The 16832-nt window shown below is 43.6% G+C and overlaps 1 protein-coding gene across 6 annotated transcripts in view; it reads left to right on the top strand.

Moving 5' to 3' along the window:
* Nucleotides 1-16832, top strand: part of zcchc2 (zinc finger CCHC-type containing 2) — a 98175-nt gene that overhangs the window by 58696 nt on the left and 22647 nt on the right. For all 6 annotated transcript variants that reach the window (XM_033048820.1, XM_033048848.1, XM_033048841.1 and 3 more), the window contains 2 exons: nt 2466-2530; nt 2878-2966. In XM_033048820.1, coding sequence (XP_032904711.1) covers nt 2466-2530; nt 2878-2966 — 154 coding nt within the window. The remainder of the gene's footprint in view (nt 1-2465; nt 2531-2877; nt 2967-16832) is intronic.

The raw sequence follows: 16832 nt of genomic DNA, 5'->3' as shown, positions 1-16832 counted from the left end.
GGATTCGGAAAGGTAGGGGGAGTTGAAGTGCTGAGCCACCGGGAGATCAGGTTGGTTATTGTGAACTAAGTGGAGGTGTTGTGCGAAGTGATCGCCAAGCCTGCGCTTGGTCTCACCGAGATTGATCATACGCTGAATAACCATATTTTTGTTTGGAAGTGGAAAGAGATCATAGAAATTGCATTCATTGCAACGTGTAAAAAGAGATGAGATACTGTATTGTAATTTTGCTGCATGTCATTGTGGTATATATCATGTCTTGATTGGTGAATATGTTTAGTTTGTGACTTTATTTGAAGCAGAAATAATATGTGAATGCTTCATTGACCATAATTCCGACTGGTAACTACGGACTTTGTCCGAGCACATTATTGCACGCGTCATGCAAGCCATCCTGACCACCTAAACTGTGATTTGGCAACCTAAAAAGCTGCCGAGGTTGCCCGGCTGGCAACAGGGAAAAAAGGTTAAGCGAGAGCCCTGCAGTGTCACCAAAAATAACAGTTGTTATGACGCATAACATCAATTATTGATTCCTCTTCCATATCTGAGCAGACAATTCTGACCTCCCATGGTAATTATATTAGGAAGTCTCTGCAAAGAATTGGGTAAGGATTTTCTGCCAATATTTGCCCAACACTGGCCAAAAACATTTGCTCTTGCAGTAGCTGGTACTATACAATGTATAGTATATTGTCAATCTTCAGTCTCTGTTCTCTGAGATGAAATTAAAACTTGTTCCAACATGCTTTACCATATTTTGGTTTGGTCTGGTTTAATTAGTGTGTAATTGTCTCCGTCTTGGTTATATTTCCATTGAGCCCCTGAAAGAAATGCCGTTAAAGCTATTTGGAAGGAATTATATCTTGATGCTTGAAATTAATGCCTTATGTCAGGAATGCCTTATTTGGAGGAGTTGAATTTTCCTCCCCTCTCCCCTTAAGGGGCTGTCCCACTGCGGCGACCTAATCTGCGAGTTTAGACGAGTTTGCCCTCGACTCAAATTCGCAGCATGGTCGACACAATGTCCTATGAGGTCACTGGAACTCTCCTTCATGTTCGAGGGAAGTTCCTGAATGCTTGCGGCCTCAGCTAGGTCGCAAAAACATTTTCAGCATGTTGAAAACCTTTCCGCGAGTAAAATTTTGTAGGCATGGTTCTTTTTGACTCGTAGTGCAGTGTAGTGGGGTCGCTATTTAGTTACAGGCAGTCGAGGGCAGCCGTAGGCAATCTCCTTCATTGACCGGGCATTTTGATTGGCTCATTGGAGTTTTCAGGATCAGGGAAAACCGACCGGTAGGTAAAATTCCCGCTAAACTTTATTATACTTATTAAAGTGTCTCCACTCCCTCTCTCCCCTTCTCTTCCCATTCTCTTCCCCACCCCTCCGCGCTCTCTAAAGGACTTACAGTACACTGTGGCAGCCGTTTAACTTCCTCTTCATCGTGGGTGTGAATTTCAGACAGCGCTCCCCCGCTTTCCTTGGCGCCCGTCTTTGCGATGTGTTTGTTTGTGTGTGCGTGTGTGTGTGCGGTCGGTCGATCCAGCTCGAGGTTTTCCAGGTGAGTGCCCTCGAGCTTGAAGGTCGAAGGCACTCATCTTAACTCGCGGATTAGGTCGCCGCAGTGGGACAGCCCCTTTACTGTTTAGCAGTAAGTAAATAGGATTTTTTTTGAGAAATTAATAAAAGTAATGTTCATTTCAGCAGTGAGTTGAGAATCCTTAAATTTAATGGCAATTTAGTTGGCAATCCAGAGTTCTGTGTTTGTAACATGAGTTAATCGGTTTGGTGGGCTAGGGACAGAATGCTTTTCATTCATGTGCCAGGATTTTAAGAGATTAATACAGGCCAAGTGGGGACAAATGGGATTAGTGTAGATAGCATCATGGTCGGCATGGACTAGTTACATAGAAACATAGAAAAATAGGTGCAGGAGTAGGCCATTCGGCCCTTTGAGCCAGCACCGCCATTCAATATGATCATTCATCTAAAATCAATACCCCATTCCTGCCTTTTCCCCATATTCCTTGATTCCTCTAACCCTAAGAGCTAATTCTAACTCTCACTTGAAAACATCAATTGAAAGGCCTGTTTCTGTGCTCTGATTCTGTATTGAATGGATGGTTGTTAAGGCAAGTGCCAATGGTGAATGCAGGGGAATTGGGTTACTCACTAAATTAAACTAGGTTTAAAGGAGTTATGTATGTACATTCCCATGTTCATCTATTCCTGCACACTGTTAAATTATAACATTTGGTTCAATGTAAATACTATTTTTTGGGAAAGAATTATGATATTTTTATAGTAATGAAACAATTTTGATGGTGTAAATCAATATATGTTGGAATATGAGAAAGCAGAATGTACAAAAATCGATCATTTTGATACGTCATCTTCACTGGGTCTTATTATAGAATATTCAATGAAATCTAATCATACATTTATTTTTCCGCATCTTTTGTAGTGTTTGACGGAAGACAAAAGAAATGCTTCATCTGGGAATAAAAAGTTGAACACTCGCATTGATGTGTATGTATTGAACTATCCTATGTAATGAACTTGTTTATTTAAAATGTACATTGAGGCAAGTTAAGTAAATCCAGTTGTATGCCCCTAGAAAGGAAAGGGTTGTAAGACTAATTTGGAGAAACAGAAGGCTGGTGGTAATTTCCAGTACAACTGAAGTCTTCATATCCTTAGCTTGAGCAGTGCATGTAAGGGTTGATAAACATTAAATGCATTGTCGCCTCGCCTTGACTTTCTTGCAAATACAAGGGCAGTAGTTTAGAATACATTTTGAAGTGGGTGGAGTGGAGGGGATTGCAGTGGAAGAAATGAGTTGTCTTTCTGATCCAATTTTATTTGTTCCACCATAGTAAAAACAAGGCAGACCGTGGCAATCAAAGGGCACCTGTTGGTAATGGCATTCTCAGAATTCCCCCTATGTGGACTGGATCAGGAAAAGGTAAAGAAGTGATCAAAGTCATTCCTTTAATTTATGGTCATATTTGCTTGTGATAACTGGTTCATTTAAGTCAGCTGACTCAGAATTTGTTAAACCTGGGAAAACAAAGTCTGGATCCTGCCCAGGCACTGTGCAGTGCCTGCCAAGTGCAGTATCTAGAGTGGGAAATATTGCAAGGTACTTGGATGTGGTAAAGATGAGAATAGTTGTATATTGGGGAGGGTGGGGAAACAATTAGTCAAGATGGGTGGGCCAGGTAATGTATTACAACTGTTTTGTGAGGGAATTGATGGTATCCATTGATGAATAGTAACTGTTTTCACTTGGAGTTGGTGAGCTGGAGTCCAAGATTCAGTACTGTATGTTGCAGCTGAGTGGGATGTTATCTGGATACATTGTTTCAAGAGGTAGTTAAACCCTTAGATTAAATACTGTAGAAATGCTTAATCATAAAGGACAGGAGAGCACGGTTACAACTAAGGCAGTTTGGAAATCCTGAATGCAGAGTTGGAGGTATTTCGCCCCTCTATAAGGTTCGTGCGGATGAGTGCAGAGACTGAGTGGATGAACAAATGTTCCACAATTATATAGTATACTAGACCAAGTGCAGACCCGTAGGGTCTGTTCCCCCAACGTGCGGTTGTGGGGGGGGGGAGGCGGCATGCAGCGTCACACACTAACTATCCCCCCCACCCCCACACTCACGCTAATTACCCCCCTTGATATTATATTAATATTATTAATTTGCTCCTTTTACCCCATAACCACCCTATCTACTGACGCATAGCCCCCAACTTGCAGTCACATCGAGGGAGGGGGGGGTAGAGAGTGAGGGCAGAGAGAGAAGGGGCAGAGACACAGAGAGAGGGACAAGAGGGAGAGGGGGTGGCGAGGAGGAGAAGAGGTGAAGAGGGAGGGTGGGTGAGGGGAAAGGTGGGGGTGGAGGGGAGGAGAGAGAGGGTGAGAGTGAGGGGAGGAGAGGGGAGGAGGTGGCGAGCAGGGAGGGTGGAGGAAAGGGGGTAGGTGTGCGTGGCGGGGAGGGGGGTTTAGGGGAGGGACAGTGGGGGAGGGGATGGAGGGGAGGAGTGGGAGAAAGAGAGGGGGGGAGAGGAGAGGGGGTTGAGGACGGGGGGAGGAGAGGGGGGGAGAGGGGGTAAGGGGAGGTGGGGAGCAGGGAGGGGGAGGGGGGTGGAGGGAAGGGGGTAGGGGTGTGTGGAGGGGAGGGGGGTTTAGGGAAGGGACGGTGGGGGAGGGGAGGAGGGGGAGAAAAAGAGGGGAGAGAGAGAGGGGGGGAGTGGAGAGGAGAGGGGGGGGGGAGTGGGGAGGAGAGGAGAGGGGGGGGAATTGGAATTTCAGAATTGGAGGAAAGGGTTAGGAGTAGACACAAACAGTAACAGCTGGTGAGGCAGCATCTCTGGAGAGAAGGAATGGGCGACGTTTCAGGTCGAGACCCTTCTTCAGGGCTAGAAATGTTGCCATTTGGTAAGACAGCCAATAAATGATATGACTCTCAGTGTTGTTGAACAGACTTAGGAATGCAGGTGCATGGATCCATTCAGGTGGCGACAGGGTGACAAAGGAGTTTGCCATGCTTGCCTTCTTCAGGAAATTGAGTACAGGAGTTGGGACATCATGTTACAGTGGTACACCACATTAGTATGGTTACGTATGGAGTACCATCTACAGTCCTGGTTGCCCTGCTATGGGAAGGATGTCATTAGAAACATAGAAAATAGGTGCAGGAGGAAGCCATTCGGCCCTTCGAGCCAGCACCGCCGTTCATTGCGATCATGGCTGATCGTCCCCAATCAATAACCCGTGCCTGCCTTCTCCCCATATCCATTGATTCCACTAGCCCCTAGAGCTCTATCTAACTCTCTCTTAACTCCATCCAGTGATTTAGCCTCCTCTGCCCTCTGTGGCAGGGAATTCCACAAATTCACAACTCTCTGGGTGAAAAAGTTTCTTCTCACCTCAGTCTTAAATGGCCTCCCCTTTATTCTAAGACTGTGGCCCCTGGCGGAACATTTTTCCTGCATCTAGCTTGTCCAGTCCTTTTATAATTTTATATGTTTCTATAAGATCCCCCTCATCCTTCTAAACTCCAGTGAATACAAGCCTAGTTTTTTCAATCTTTCCTCATATGACAGTCCCGCCATCCCAGGGATCAATCTCGTGAACCTATGCTGCACTGCCTCAATCACAAGGATGTCCTTCCTCAAATTAGGAGACCAAAACTGTATGCACTACTCCAGATGTGGTCTTACCTGAGCCCTATACAACTGCAGAAGAACCTCTCTGCTCCTATACTGAAATCCTCTTGTTATGAAAGCCAACATTCCATTAGCTTTCTTCACTGCCTGCTGTACCTGCACTAAATTGGAACGGGTGCAAAAGAAAATTCAAGCATGTTACTGGATATGGAGGATTTGATTTCTACAGAGAGGTTGAATAGGCTGGGCTTTCTTCATTGTAGCATATGAGGGTGAGGTATATAACATAATGTGGGACAGAGATAAGGTGTACAGTCACTATTTTTCCCCAGGGGACTGGCGTCTAAAACTAGAGGGCATAGTTTTAACGTGAGATGGGAAAGATTTGAAAATTACCTGGGGGTAACCTTTTCACCCAGAGGATGGTGTTTACATAGAACGAGCTGCCAGAGGAAGTGGTAGAGATGGGTACACTTAATGCCCCTGTCCCCGTTAGGAAACCTGAACAGAAACCTCTGGTGACCTTGCCCGTGACCCAAGGTTTCCATGAGGTCGCTGGAGGTTTTGGTCACTCGCCTGGAAAGCCTCGAGCTGGATCGACCGAAGCGTGAGCTGCATCTACCGACCGAAGATCCTATAGGATCTTTGCTACCGACCGCGCGCGCGCGCACACACACACACACACACACACACACACACACACACACACACACACACACACACACACACACACACATCGCGAAAGTGGGGGCCATGGAGAGCGGAGGAGCGCTGTCTGCGTGATGAAGAGGAAGGTAAACGGTAAGTCCTTTAGAGAGCACGGAGGGGAGGGGGGAAGAAGGAATGGAGACAGTTTTAAGAAGTTTAATAAAGTTTAGGTGGCATTTTACCTTCCGGTGGGTCTTCTAGGTCGTGAAACTCCAATGAGCCAATCAAAATAGCTGCTCAGCGTAGGAGATGGCCTTCGACTGCCTGTAAGTAAATAGCGATCCCACTACACTGGCTTCGACCAAACGGCAACCTATTTTTAGTCGAGGCCGGTTTTGATTATGTTGAAATAATCGAAGCAACCTAGAAGAAGCCTCGACCACGCGGAAACCACTTTCGACCATTAGGGAGATTGACCAAAACCTCCGGTGACCTCATGGAAACCTTGGGTCGCGGGCAAGGTCACCAGAAGTTTCCGTTCAGTTTTCCTAAGTGGGACGGGCATAAGAGACACCTTGGCTAGGTACATGTATAGGAAAGGTTATGAAGGACATGGACCAGATATACAGACAATTGGGACTAGCTGGGTTAGGTTATGGCTTGGATGAATTGGGCTAAAGGGCTTCTTTCCACGTTGTATTGCTCTGACTCAGGCTTCTGATAAAGGTGGCTAGAAAGATGGAGAATACACTGGAAGTCGCATTCCAAAATTCCAGATTCAAGAACAGAGTTCATAGATTGGAAGGTTACAAATACGACCCCATTATTTAAGAAATTACAGAGGGAAACTAAGGAATTACAAATTAGTCAACTTCCTTGGTCGAAAGGAAAATGCTGGAATGTCATCCTAAGGAAATGACAACGGAACTTTCTATCCTAGAGATGGAAAGGTATTGATGTTCACAATTCTCAAAGTTAGTGTGCAGGTAGAGTAAAGAATTGGGAAAACTAAAAATATGTTGGCCTTTATTGCAATGGGATTTAAATACATGTGTAAAGATAATTTATCATAATAGATATCTTCTCTGACATCCCATCTGGAATATAATGTACAGGATTGGCCTCTCATCTCAAAAATGAAAAACATTTAGTTTATTATTGTCACATGTACCGAGGTGCAGGTGCAGTGAAAAGCTTTTTTGTTGGGTGTTAGCGGAAATACCATACATGATTATAATCAGCTGTCCCAGTGTACAGTTCAACAACACTCAGAGTCATATCATTTATTGGCTGTCTTACCAAATGGCAACATTTCTGGCCCTGAAGAAGGGTCTCGACCTGAAACGTTGCCCATTCCTTCTCCAGAGATGCTGCCTCACCCGCTGAGTTACTAGTTTGTGTCTACTCCTAATCCTTTCCTCCAATTCTGAAATGGCAGATAGCCCAGCCTTTTGAACTCTTGCTTGGAGAGAACATCTTGCTTTGCTATCATTGCACAACTACACTTTTTTTTACTCTCCAAACATTCCAAAGTGCCTAACCAAAGTCCAATAAAGCTGCATCATGCTTCCTGACTCTTGTATTCAATACCCCGACCAATGAAGCCAAGCATATCGTACACCTTCTTCACGACTATCTACTTCTGTTGCCACTTTCAATGAGCTATGGACCTGCACCCAAGGATCCCGCTGTTCATCAATACTGTTAACAGTCTTGCCATCAACTGCATACCTTCCCATTACATTTAACCTGCCAAAGGGCAACACCTCACAGTTGCTCGCGTTAAAATCCACCTGCCATTTCTCCACCCATTTCTGTAGTTAATCTATATCCCACTGAATACTTTGACAGTCTTGAAATCCAGCAATCTTGGTGTTGTCTGCAAACTTATTAACTGACCTATCTACATTTATGCCCATGACATTTATAAAATATGCACACGCAACTCACCCGCCAAGACACTGGGAAATCGAGGGAGGCGGTGGAGTGCATCAACAAGTGTCCTCCAACGAGTCCTTCTTCACCAGCTGCAGTTGACAAAGCATGTTGATGCAGCTCACATTGTAGCCCCTGGCCGACAGGCCTTTCTTTAGGCTGCCTTCACCAACAGGAAGCTATGTCCATAGTGAAACGATGGGACTCCCACCACTCTCGCCAATAGCCGCTTCTTCCTGTCTGCTGTCGCTTTGTCTGTTTTCCGCTCCTCCTCCCCCGCAGTCGTCAAAATCTCCCACTTTGGAATGCGAGGTAGTAGGAGGAGGCAATGATGGTGAAAGGAGGAGCAGACAAAGCGACAGCTGACAGGAAGAAGTGGCAGCTGATGAAGGGGTGGGAGCCTCACTGTGACCGTCGGCCAGGGTCTACAACGTGAAACACGACACAGCCACATCAACCAGATGGGGTAGCAGCTGATGAAGAAAGGCTTGCTGGCTAGTTTTAAAGTGAAATGACACAAAGTGTTGGAGTAACTCAGTGGGTCAGGTAGCATCTCTGGAGAACATGGATAGGTGATGTCTCAGATTGGGACCCTTCAGACTGATTGCTGGGTTACTCCAGCACTTTGTGTCCTTTTGTGTATTAACCAACACCTGCAGTTTTTGTTTCTACCTAATTTTAAGGTGATTCTGGCTTGTGTAAAATTTGACTTGCTTAAGAGTTTATAGAACGTAACCCTTATGCAAGTTAGGGAGTGTCTGTATTAAGAAAACAATGAAGTAAAGGATTAGTGCAATAAAATGGCATTAAAATAAAATGTCTTAGACTTCCATTCTGGGGGACATCCATATTTTCTGATTATAAATATGATGGAAAGAAAATTGATGTAGCCATCTGATTGCAAAATCCAAATCTATGGCTGTTACCAAGGTGGATTCCAAGATAAGTCAGTTTAGTGTAAGACAACATGAAAGTTTGGACATCCTTATGAATGTGCTGAAGAACTGTGTATTCTTTACTTTTTGCATTTATGGCAGAAAGGCGAGGGTATAGGATTAGTAGAAATGATTATTGGTTTTTCTGTAGAATTTTGCTTGCACAACTGTTGAGCATGGTACCAAAGTTTTGTGCAGCTTCCAAATATAAGGTCAACAGAATGTGTCTGCAAAGCTGAAGTAAGCATTTCATTGTTCTGGTTCATATCCAGGGCATATGACAAATCAATACTCTTGATAAAGTCTGGAGAGTTTAACTAACAATGAAACTCTATCCCGCTGAGTGTTTTCAGCATTTATTTTTCATTGTTTATTACTGAACCTTTTCTCAAATTAAACTGGAAAACAGACTGTGGTAAATATATCATTCCAATTGGGACCCTTCAGGCTGATTGCAGGGTTACTCCAGCAGTTTGTGTCCTTTTGTGTATTAACCAATTGATTGGGTATTAATCAAGGATCAGTTAATTCCAAACATTCTAAGGGGGAGCAAGGGACGGCCGTGGCTGACAAGGGAAGTCAAGGACGGTATAACAATAAATGAGAAGTATAACAGCAAAGATGAGCGGGAAGCCAGAGGATTGGAAAACTTTTAAAGAGCAACAGAAGATAACTAAAAATGCAATACGGGGAGAAAAGATGAGGTACGAAGGTAAGCTAACCAAGAATATAGAGGAGGATAGTAAAAGCTTCTTTAGGTATGAAAAGAGGAAAAAAATAGTTAAGACCAAAGTTGGACCCTTGAAGACAGAAACAGGTGAATTTATTATGGGGAACAAGGAAATGGCAGACGAGTTGAACAGGTACTTTGGATCTGTCTTCACTAAGGAAGACACAATCTCCAGGATGTACTAGTGGCCAGAGGACCTAGTGTAATGGAGGAACTGAATGAAATTCACATTAGGCAGGAAATGGTGTTGGGTAGACTGATGGGACTGAAGGCTGATAAATTCCCAGGGCCTGAAGGACTGAATCCCAGGGTACTTAAGGAAGTGGCTCTAGAAATCGTGGACGCATTGGTGATAATTTTCCAATGTTCTATAGATTCAGGATCAGTTCCTGTGGATTGGAGGGTAGCTAATGTTATCCCACTTTTTAAGAAAGGCGGGAGAGAGAGAAAACGGGGAATTATAGACCAGTTAGCCTGACATTGGTGGTGGGGAAGATGCTGGAGTCAATTATAAAAGATGAAATAGCAGCACATTTGGATAGCAGTAACAGGATTGGTCCGAGTCAGCATGGATTTACAATGGGGAATTTTTGAACGATGTAACAAGGAAAATGGACAAGGGAGAGCCAGTGGATGTTGTGTACCTGAGAATTGATTGGCAGATAGGAAACAAAGAGTAGGGATTAACGGGTCCTTTCAGAATGGCAGGCAGTGACTACTGGGGTACCGCAAGGCTCGGTGCTGGGACCACAGCTATTTACAATATACATTAATGATTTAGATGAAGGGATTAAAAGTAACATTAGCAAATTTGCAGATGACACAAAGCTGGGTGGCAATGTGAGGAGGATGCTATGAGGATGCAGAGTGACTTGGGTAGGTTGGGTCAGTGGGCAGATGCATGGCAGGTGCAGTCTAATGTGGATAAATGTGAGGTTATCCACTTTGGTGGCAAAAACAGGAAAGATTATCTGAATGGTGTCAAGTTGGAAAAAGGGGAAGGACAACGAGATCTGTGGGTACTTGTTCGTCAGTCACTGAAAGTAAGTATGCAGTTACAGCAGGCAGTGAAGATAGCTAATGGCATGTTGGCCTTTATAACAAGAGGAGTTGAGTACAGGAGCAAAGAGGTGCTTCTGCAGTTGTACAGGGCCCTAGTGAGATCACACCTGAACTATTGTGTGCAGTTTTGGTAAGATTATTAAGGGATTGGACACGTTCAGAGCAGGAAACGTGTTCCCAATGAGTCCAGAACCAGGGGCTACAGTTTAAGAATAAGAGGTAAGCCATTTAGAACAGAGATGAGGAAAAACATCTTCACCCAGAGAATTGTGAATCTGTGGAATTCACTGCCTCCAAGGCAGTGGAGGCCAATTCTCTGGATACTTTCAAGAGGGAGTTAGATAGAGCTCCTAAAGATAGCGGAGTCAAGGGATATGGAGAGAAGGCAGGAACATGGTACTGATTGTGGGTGATCAATACAATACAATACAATACAATTCAATTTTGTATTGTATTGTATTGATCAGCCATGATCACAGTGAATGGCGGTGCTGGCTCGAAGAACCGAATGGCCTACTCCTGTACCTATTGTCTTTTGTCTGTAATATTTGCAGTTCCACTGATTTTTCAATCTGGGTACTGACACTGATCAATCTTGCCTCCACAAATTGTTTCCATCGCATTCCTTTTTTTCCTCCAGCATAGGGTATCTATAAGCAGTCTAAACATTTTTTTTGGTAAAAAAAGAAGTGGAATCTTGTTTTCATTCTATGTTTCTTGTCAAAGCCACAGGAATTTGTTTATCTAATACCATTAACAATGCGGCCCAAGGCACCTCAGAGCATAACTTGATAACCATTTACAGTTATTTTCTTTGTTCATGAATTTTATATAATTTCCACTTAATAATTTCTTTAAAAAAAATAAAAAATTCTACTGGGCTGTGTTTAAATGTTTAAAAGGGCAGCACAGTGGCACAGCAGTAGTGCTCCTACCTACCAGCGCCAGAGACCTGGTTTCAATCCTGACTACGGGTACTGTCTGTACGGTGCTTGTACCTTTTTCCTGTCACCTCGTGGGTGCTCCGGTTTCCTCCCACACTAACGACGTACAGGTTTGTAGGTTATTTGGCTTTGGTTAAAAAATTACAAATTGTCCGTGGTGTGTATGAAAGTGTTAGTGTACAGGGGTGATTGCTGGTCCACTCGGTGGGCCGAAGGGCTTGTTTCTTTGCTGTGTCTCTAGTCTAAAGTTTTAATTAAGGATTTATTTTGGTCTGTTTGAGATTATAGGGTTTTTGTATTAGTTCTTTACATTCTATTTTTGTTTTAACCTTTTTGAAATGTTGGCAGTTTATAATTACTTCCTATTGAGTAGCTATTTGCAGTCATGTAAAGTATTGTTTAATATCTCACTAAATCAAGGTTTGCCATTTATTACATTAGAGGCTCAGTTGCTGAATATATTCAAGATGGACTGATTATCAGATATAAGTGAAAATGGTGAATAAGTGGTTGGGCACAAAAGGAGCTGAGGTAAAAGATTGGCAATGTTACAGAAAGGTGGAGCAGGCAGAGGGAAGAATAGTCTAGCCCCATTTCTTACGATGAATCTGAGCATGAATCAAGATGACATTGTTCTCTTGCCTTCTTCCTATCCTTTTGATTCCTCAAACACATTCCCATTTTGTATGCTGCCCCTATCTACTTTCCGTGCAATGATCTGACTTAACTGCCTGACAAGTCAAGTGTATTGTTGTGCTCACAAGTACAGTGAGGCATAGGTGCAATGAAAACTTGCAACAGCATCCTGGCCACACACTCATCTCCCTGCTACCTTCAGGTAGAAGGTACAGGAGCCTGAAGACTGCAACAACCAGGTTCAGGAATAGTTACTTCCCCTCAGCCATCAGGCTATTAAACCTGGCTCGGACCAACCACTTTCTGTTATTTGCACTATCAGTTTATTTATTCATGTGTGTATATATTTATATCATGGTACATGGACACATTTATCTGTTTTGTAGTAAATGCCTACTATTTTCTGTGTGCTTAAGCAAAGCAAGAATTTCATTGTCCTATACAGGGACACATGACAATAAACTCACTTGAACTTGAACTTGCATCACAGACACACTCACTCAAAAACATAAATTACATAAATCCTGCAAGATAGTAAATAGAAAAAAGACTACAAAAAAAGACATTTGTGTGAAAGGCATTTTGAAAAGAAAAAAGTCCACAGTGAAGCAAGTGGTGATCTATAGTGTTCTGTTGCCGAGGTAGGATTAGGGTTGTGAGGGTTGGTTCAAATACATGGTCTTTATAGGAAAGTCGCTATTCCAGACCCGGGTGGTGTGCGGCTTCGGGTTTCTTTGCACCCTGCCCAATGATAGCAAGGAGAAGGCATGGCCCTAATGGTGAGGTTGTTTGATGATGGATGTCACCTTCTTGATACAATGTGCTATGCAGATGCTTTTGATGTTGTGGTGAACCAGGCTGAGTCTACCAACCTCTGGACACGTAATGTGATACGTCTTTTTAAAGTGGATGCACATTTCAAGAAAGGCATTCAATGAATAACCAACACATGTGTACGTTCCAAATCAGACATGTTTAAATTGGATTGATAATGTTTAAGTTTTAACTTCATATCCATTTTGGATATTTTGTAATCTCTCCCATGGTGTTCAGTTGGCCTGGTAAGAATATTATATCGAAATAAGGAAATCAAGGAAATTTAAGAATGTTTGTTTATGTCTCTATGAACTTATAACCATATAACAATTACAGCACGGAAACAGGCCAACTCGGCCCTTCTAGTCCGTGCTGAACACTTATTCTCCCCTAGTCCCATCTACCTGCACTCAGACCATAACCCTCCATTCCTTTCCCGTCCATATACCTATCCAATTTATTTTTAAATGATAAAATCGAACCTGCCTCCACCACTTCCACTGAAAGCTCATTCCACACAGCTACCACTCTCTGAGTAAAGAAGTTCCCCCTCATGTTACCCCTAAACTTCTGTCCCTTAATTCTCAAGTCATGTCCTCTTGTTTGAATCTTCCCTACTCTCAATGGGAAAAGCTTATCCATGTCAACTCTGTCTATCCCTCTCATCATTTTAAAGACCTCTATCAAGTCCCCCCTTAACCTTCTGCGCTCCAAAGAATAAAGACTTAACTTGTTCAACCTTTCTCTGATTGTTCAACCTTTCTCAAACTTAACTTGTTCAACTTAGTTGCTGAAACCCAGGCAACATTCTCGTAAATCTCCTCTACTCTCTCTATTTTGTTGACATCCTTCCTATAATTAGGCGACCAAAATTGTACACCATACTCCAGAATTGGCCTCACCAATGCCTTGTACAATTTTAACATTACATCCCAACTTCTATACTCAATGCTCTGATTTATAAAGGCCAGCACACCAAAAGCTTTCTTTACCACCCTATCTACATGAAATTCCATCTTCAGAGAACTGTGCACAGTTATTCCTAGATCCCTCTGTTCAACTGCATTCCTCAATTAACTACCATTTACCATGAACGTCCTATTTTGATTTGTCCTGCCAAGATGTAGCACCTCACACATATCAGCATTAAACTCCATCTGCCATCTTTCAGCCCACTCTTCCAAATGGCCTAAATCTCTCTGCATACTTTGAAAATCTACTTCATTATCCACAACACCACCTATCTTAGTATCATCTGCATACTTACTAATCCAATTCACCACACCATCATCCAGATCATTGATGTACATGACAAACAACAGTGGACCCAACACAGATCCCTGTGGCACTCCACTAGTCACCAGCCTCCAACCTGACAAACAGCCATCCACCATTACTCTCTGGCATCTCCCATTCAGCCACTGTTGAATCCATCTTGCTACTCCACCATTAATACCCAACAATTGAACCTTCTTAACCAACCTTCCATGAGGAACCTTGTCAAAGGCCTTACTGAAGTCCATATAGACAACATCCACTGCTTTACCCTCATCAATTTCCCGAGTAACCCCTTCAAAAAATTCAAGAAGATTAGTCAAACATGACCTTCCAGGCATAAATCCATGTTGACTGTTCCTAATCAGACCCTGTTTATCCAGATGCTTATATATATTATCTCTAAGTATCCTTCCCATTAATTTGCCCACCACTGACGTCAAACTAACGTCTATAATTGCTAGGTTTACTCTTAGAACCCTTTTTAAACAAAATGGAACAACATGCGCGGCACGCCAATCCTCCGGCACTATTCCCGTTTCTAATGACAATTGAAATATTTCTGTCATAACCCCTGCTATTTCTACACTAACTTCCCTCAATGTCCTAGGGAATATCCTGTCAGGACCTGGAGACTTATCCACTTTTATATTTTTCAAAAGTGTCAGTACTTCCTCTTCTTTGAATCTCATAGTTTCCATAGCTACTCTACTTGTTTCCCTTACCACACATAATTCAATATCCTTCTCCTTGGTGAAAACCGAAGAAAATAAATTGTTCAATATCTCCCCCATCTCTTTTGGCTCTGCAGCTAGCTGTCCACTCTGACTCTCTAATGAACCAATTTTATCCCTCGTTATCCTTTTGTTATTAATATAGCTGTAGAAACCCTTTGGATTTACTTTCACCTTACTTGCCAAAGCAACCTCATATCTTCTTTTAGCTTTTCTAATTTCTTTCTTAAGATTCTTTTTACATTCTTTATACTCCTCAAGCACCTCATTTACTCCATGCTGCCTATAATTATTGTAGATCTCTTTTACCGAACCGTGTCCAATTTCCCTTGAAAACCAAGGCTCTTTCCAATTTTTACTATTTCCTTTCAACTGAACAGGGACATAAAGATTCTGTACTCTTAAAATTTCATCTTTAAATGTCCTCCATTTCTCCTCCACATCCTTCCCATCAAACAAATTGATCAATTAAACATTCTGCCTGCTCCTGCCCCACTGAAATAATTTCCATGTTCTTCGAGCCCATCCTATTCCCCCAGGTCCAATCCCTCCTGACCTATGTTCAAGACATGTCACATGCCCTTCGTCTCTTTAATGATTTCCATTTTCCCTCATTTTTACGTCCAGTCACTCTACACTTCCATCCCCCACCAGGAAGGCCTTTAAAGCCCTCTTTCTCGACCGCAGAACTAGTCAATTTCCCTCAATGAACACTCTCCTCCACTTGGCAGAGCTGGCCCTCGCGCTCAACAACTTCTCTTTCGACTTCTCCTGTGTCCTCCAAATCAAAGGCACTCACATGGGCCCAGCTATGTCGGTCCCTTTGTAGGGTACATCGAACAATCCCTGTTCCAGGCGTACACTGGCCCTATCCCCGAACTCTATCTCCACTACATTGACAACTGCATCAAGGCTATCACCACACCTTAGCTGAACTCATGGACGTCATTAACCTCACCACCAATTTCCATCTTGCACTCAAATTCACTTGGACCATCTCTGAAACCCCACTCCCCTTTGATCTCGTTGTCTCCATCACAGGGGATAGACTATCGATGGATGTCTATTACAAACTGACTCCCACAGCTATCTAGACTACACTTCTTCCCACCCTGCCCCTGGCAAAGATTATCCATTAGGAGATTCCTCCATCTCCGCCGCATCTGCGCCAAGATGAGGTGTCCCATACCAGGACTTCCGAGGTGTCCTAATTCTTTTGGGACTGGGGATTCCCATTTTCTATCGTTGATGAGGCCCTCGTACATGTTTCCTCAGTATCCTATAGCATCGTTCTTGCTCCCCCTCCCCATCAGCCGTCGGAAACAGAACATAATCATCTGACACTTTTGCCACCTCCAATGGGATCCCACCAGTATTTGCATCTTCCCATCTCCACCCCTTTCCGCCTTTCGCAGAGACTGCTCCCTCCACAACTCCCTGGTTCACTCGCCCCTTCCCACCCAAACCGCACCCTCCACAGGTACATTACCCTGGAACCGCGGAGATGCAACACCTGTCCCTTTCCCTCCTCTCTCGATTCCATACAGGGATCCTGACCGTCCTTTCAGGTGAGACAGAGGTTCACTTGCACCTCCTCCGACCTTATTGCATACGGTATTCCCGGAGTGGACTCCTATATATTGGTGAGACCATGTGCAGACTGGGCGACCGTTTCGCTGAACACTTACCTCAGTCCACCTTGGCCCACGTGATCTCCCAGTTGCCAAACATTTTAACTCCCCACTCCCATACTGACCTTTCTGTCCTGGGCCTTCTCCACTGTTAGAGTGAGGTCATGTGCAAATTGGAGGGAAAGCACCTCGTATTTCGCTTGGGCTGCTTACAACCCAGCGGCAAGAATTGGATTTCTCTAACTACAAGTAATTCTTGCATCCCCCCTCTCTCTGTTCCTCCCCCAGTCTTCATGCTAATTTCATT

This window comes from Amblyraja radiata, chromosome 2, assembly GCF_010909765.2.
Source record: "Amblyraja radiata isolate CabotCenter1 chromosome 2, sAmbRad1.1.pri, whole genome shotgun sequence".
Classification (NCBI taxonomy): Eukaryota; Metazoa; Chordata; class Chondrichthyes; order Rajiformes; family Rajidae; genus Amblyraja; species Amblyraja radiata.
This window is presented reverse-complemented; position numbering and strand designations above follow the sequence as displayed.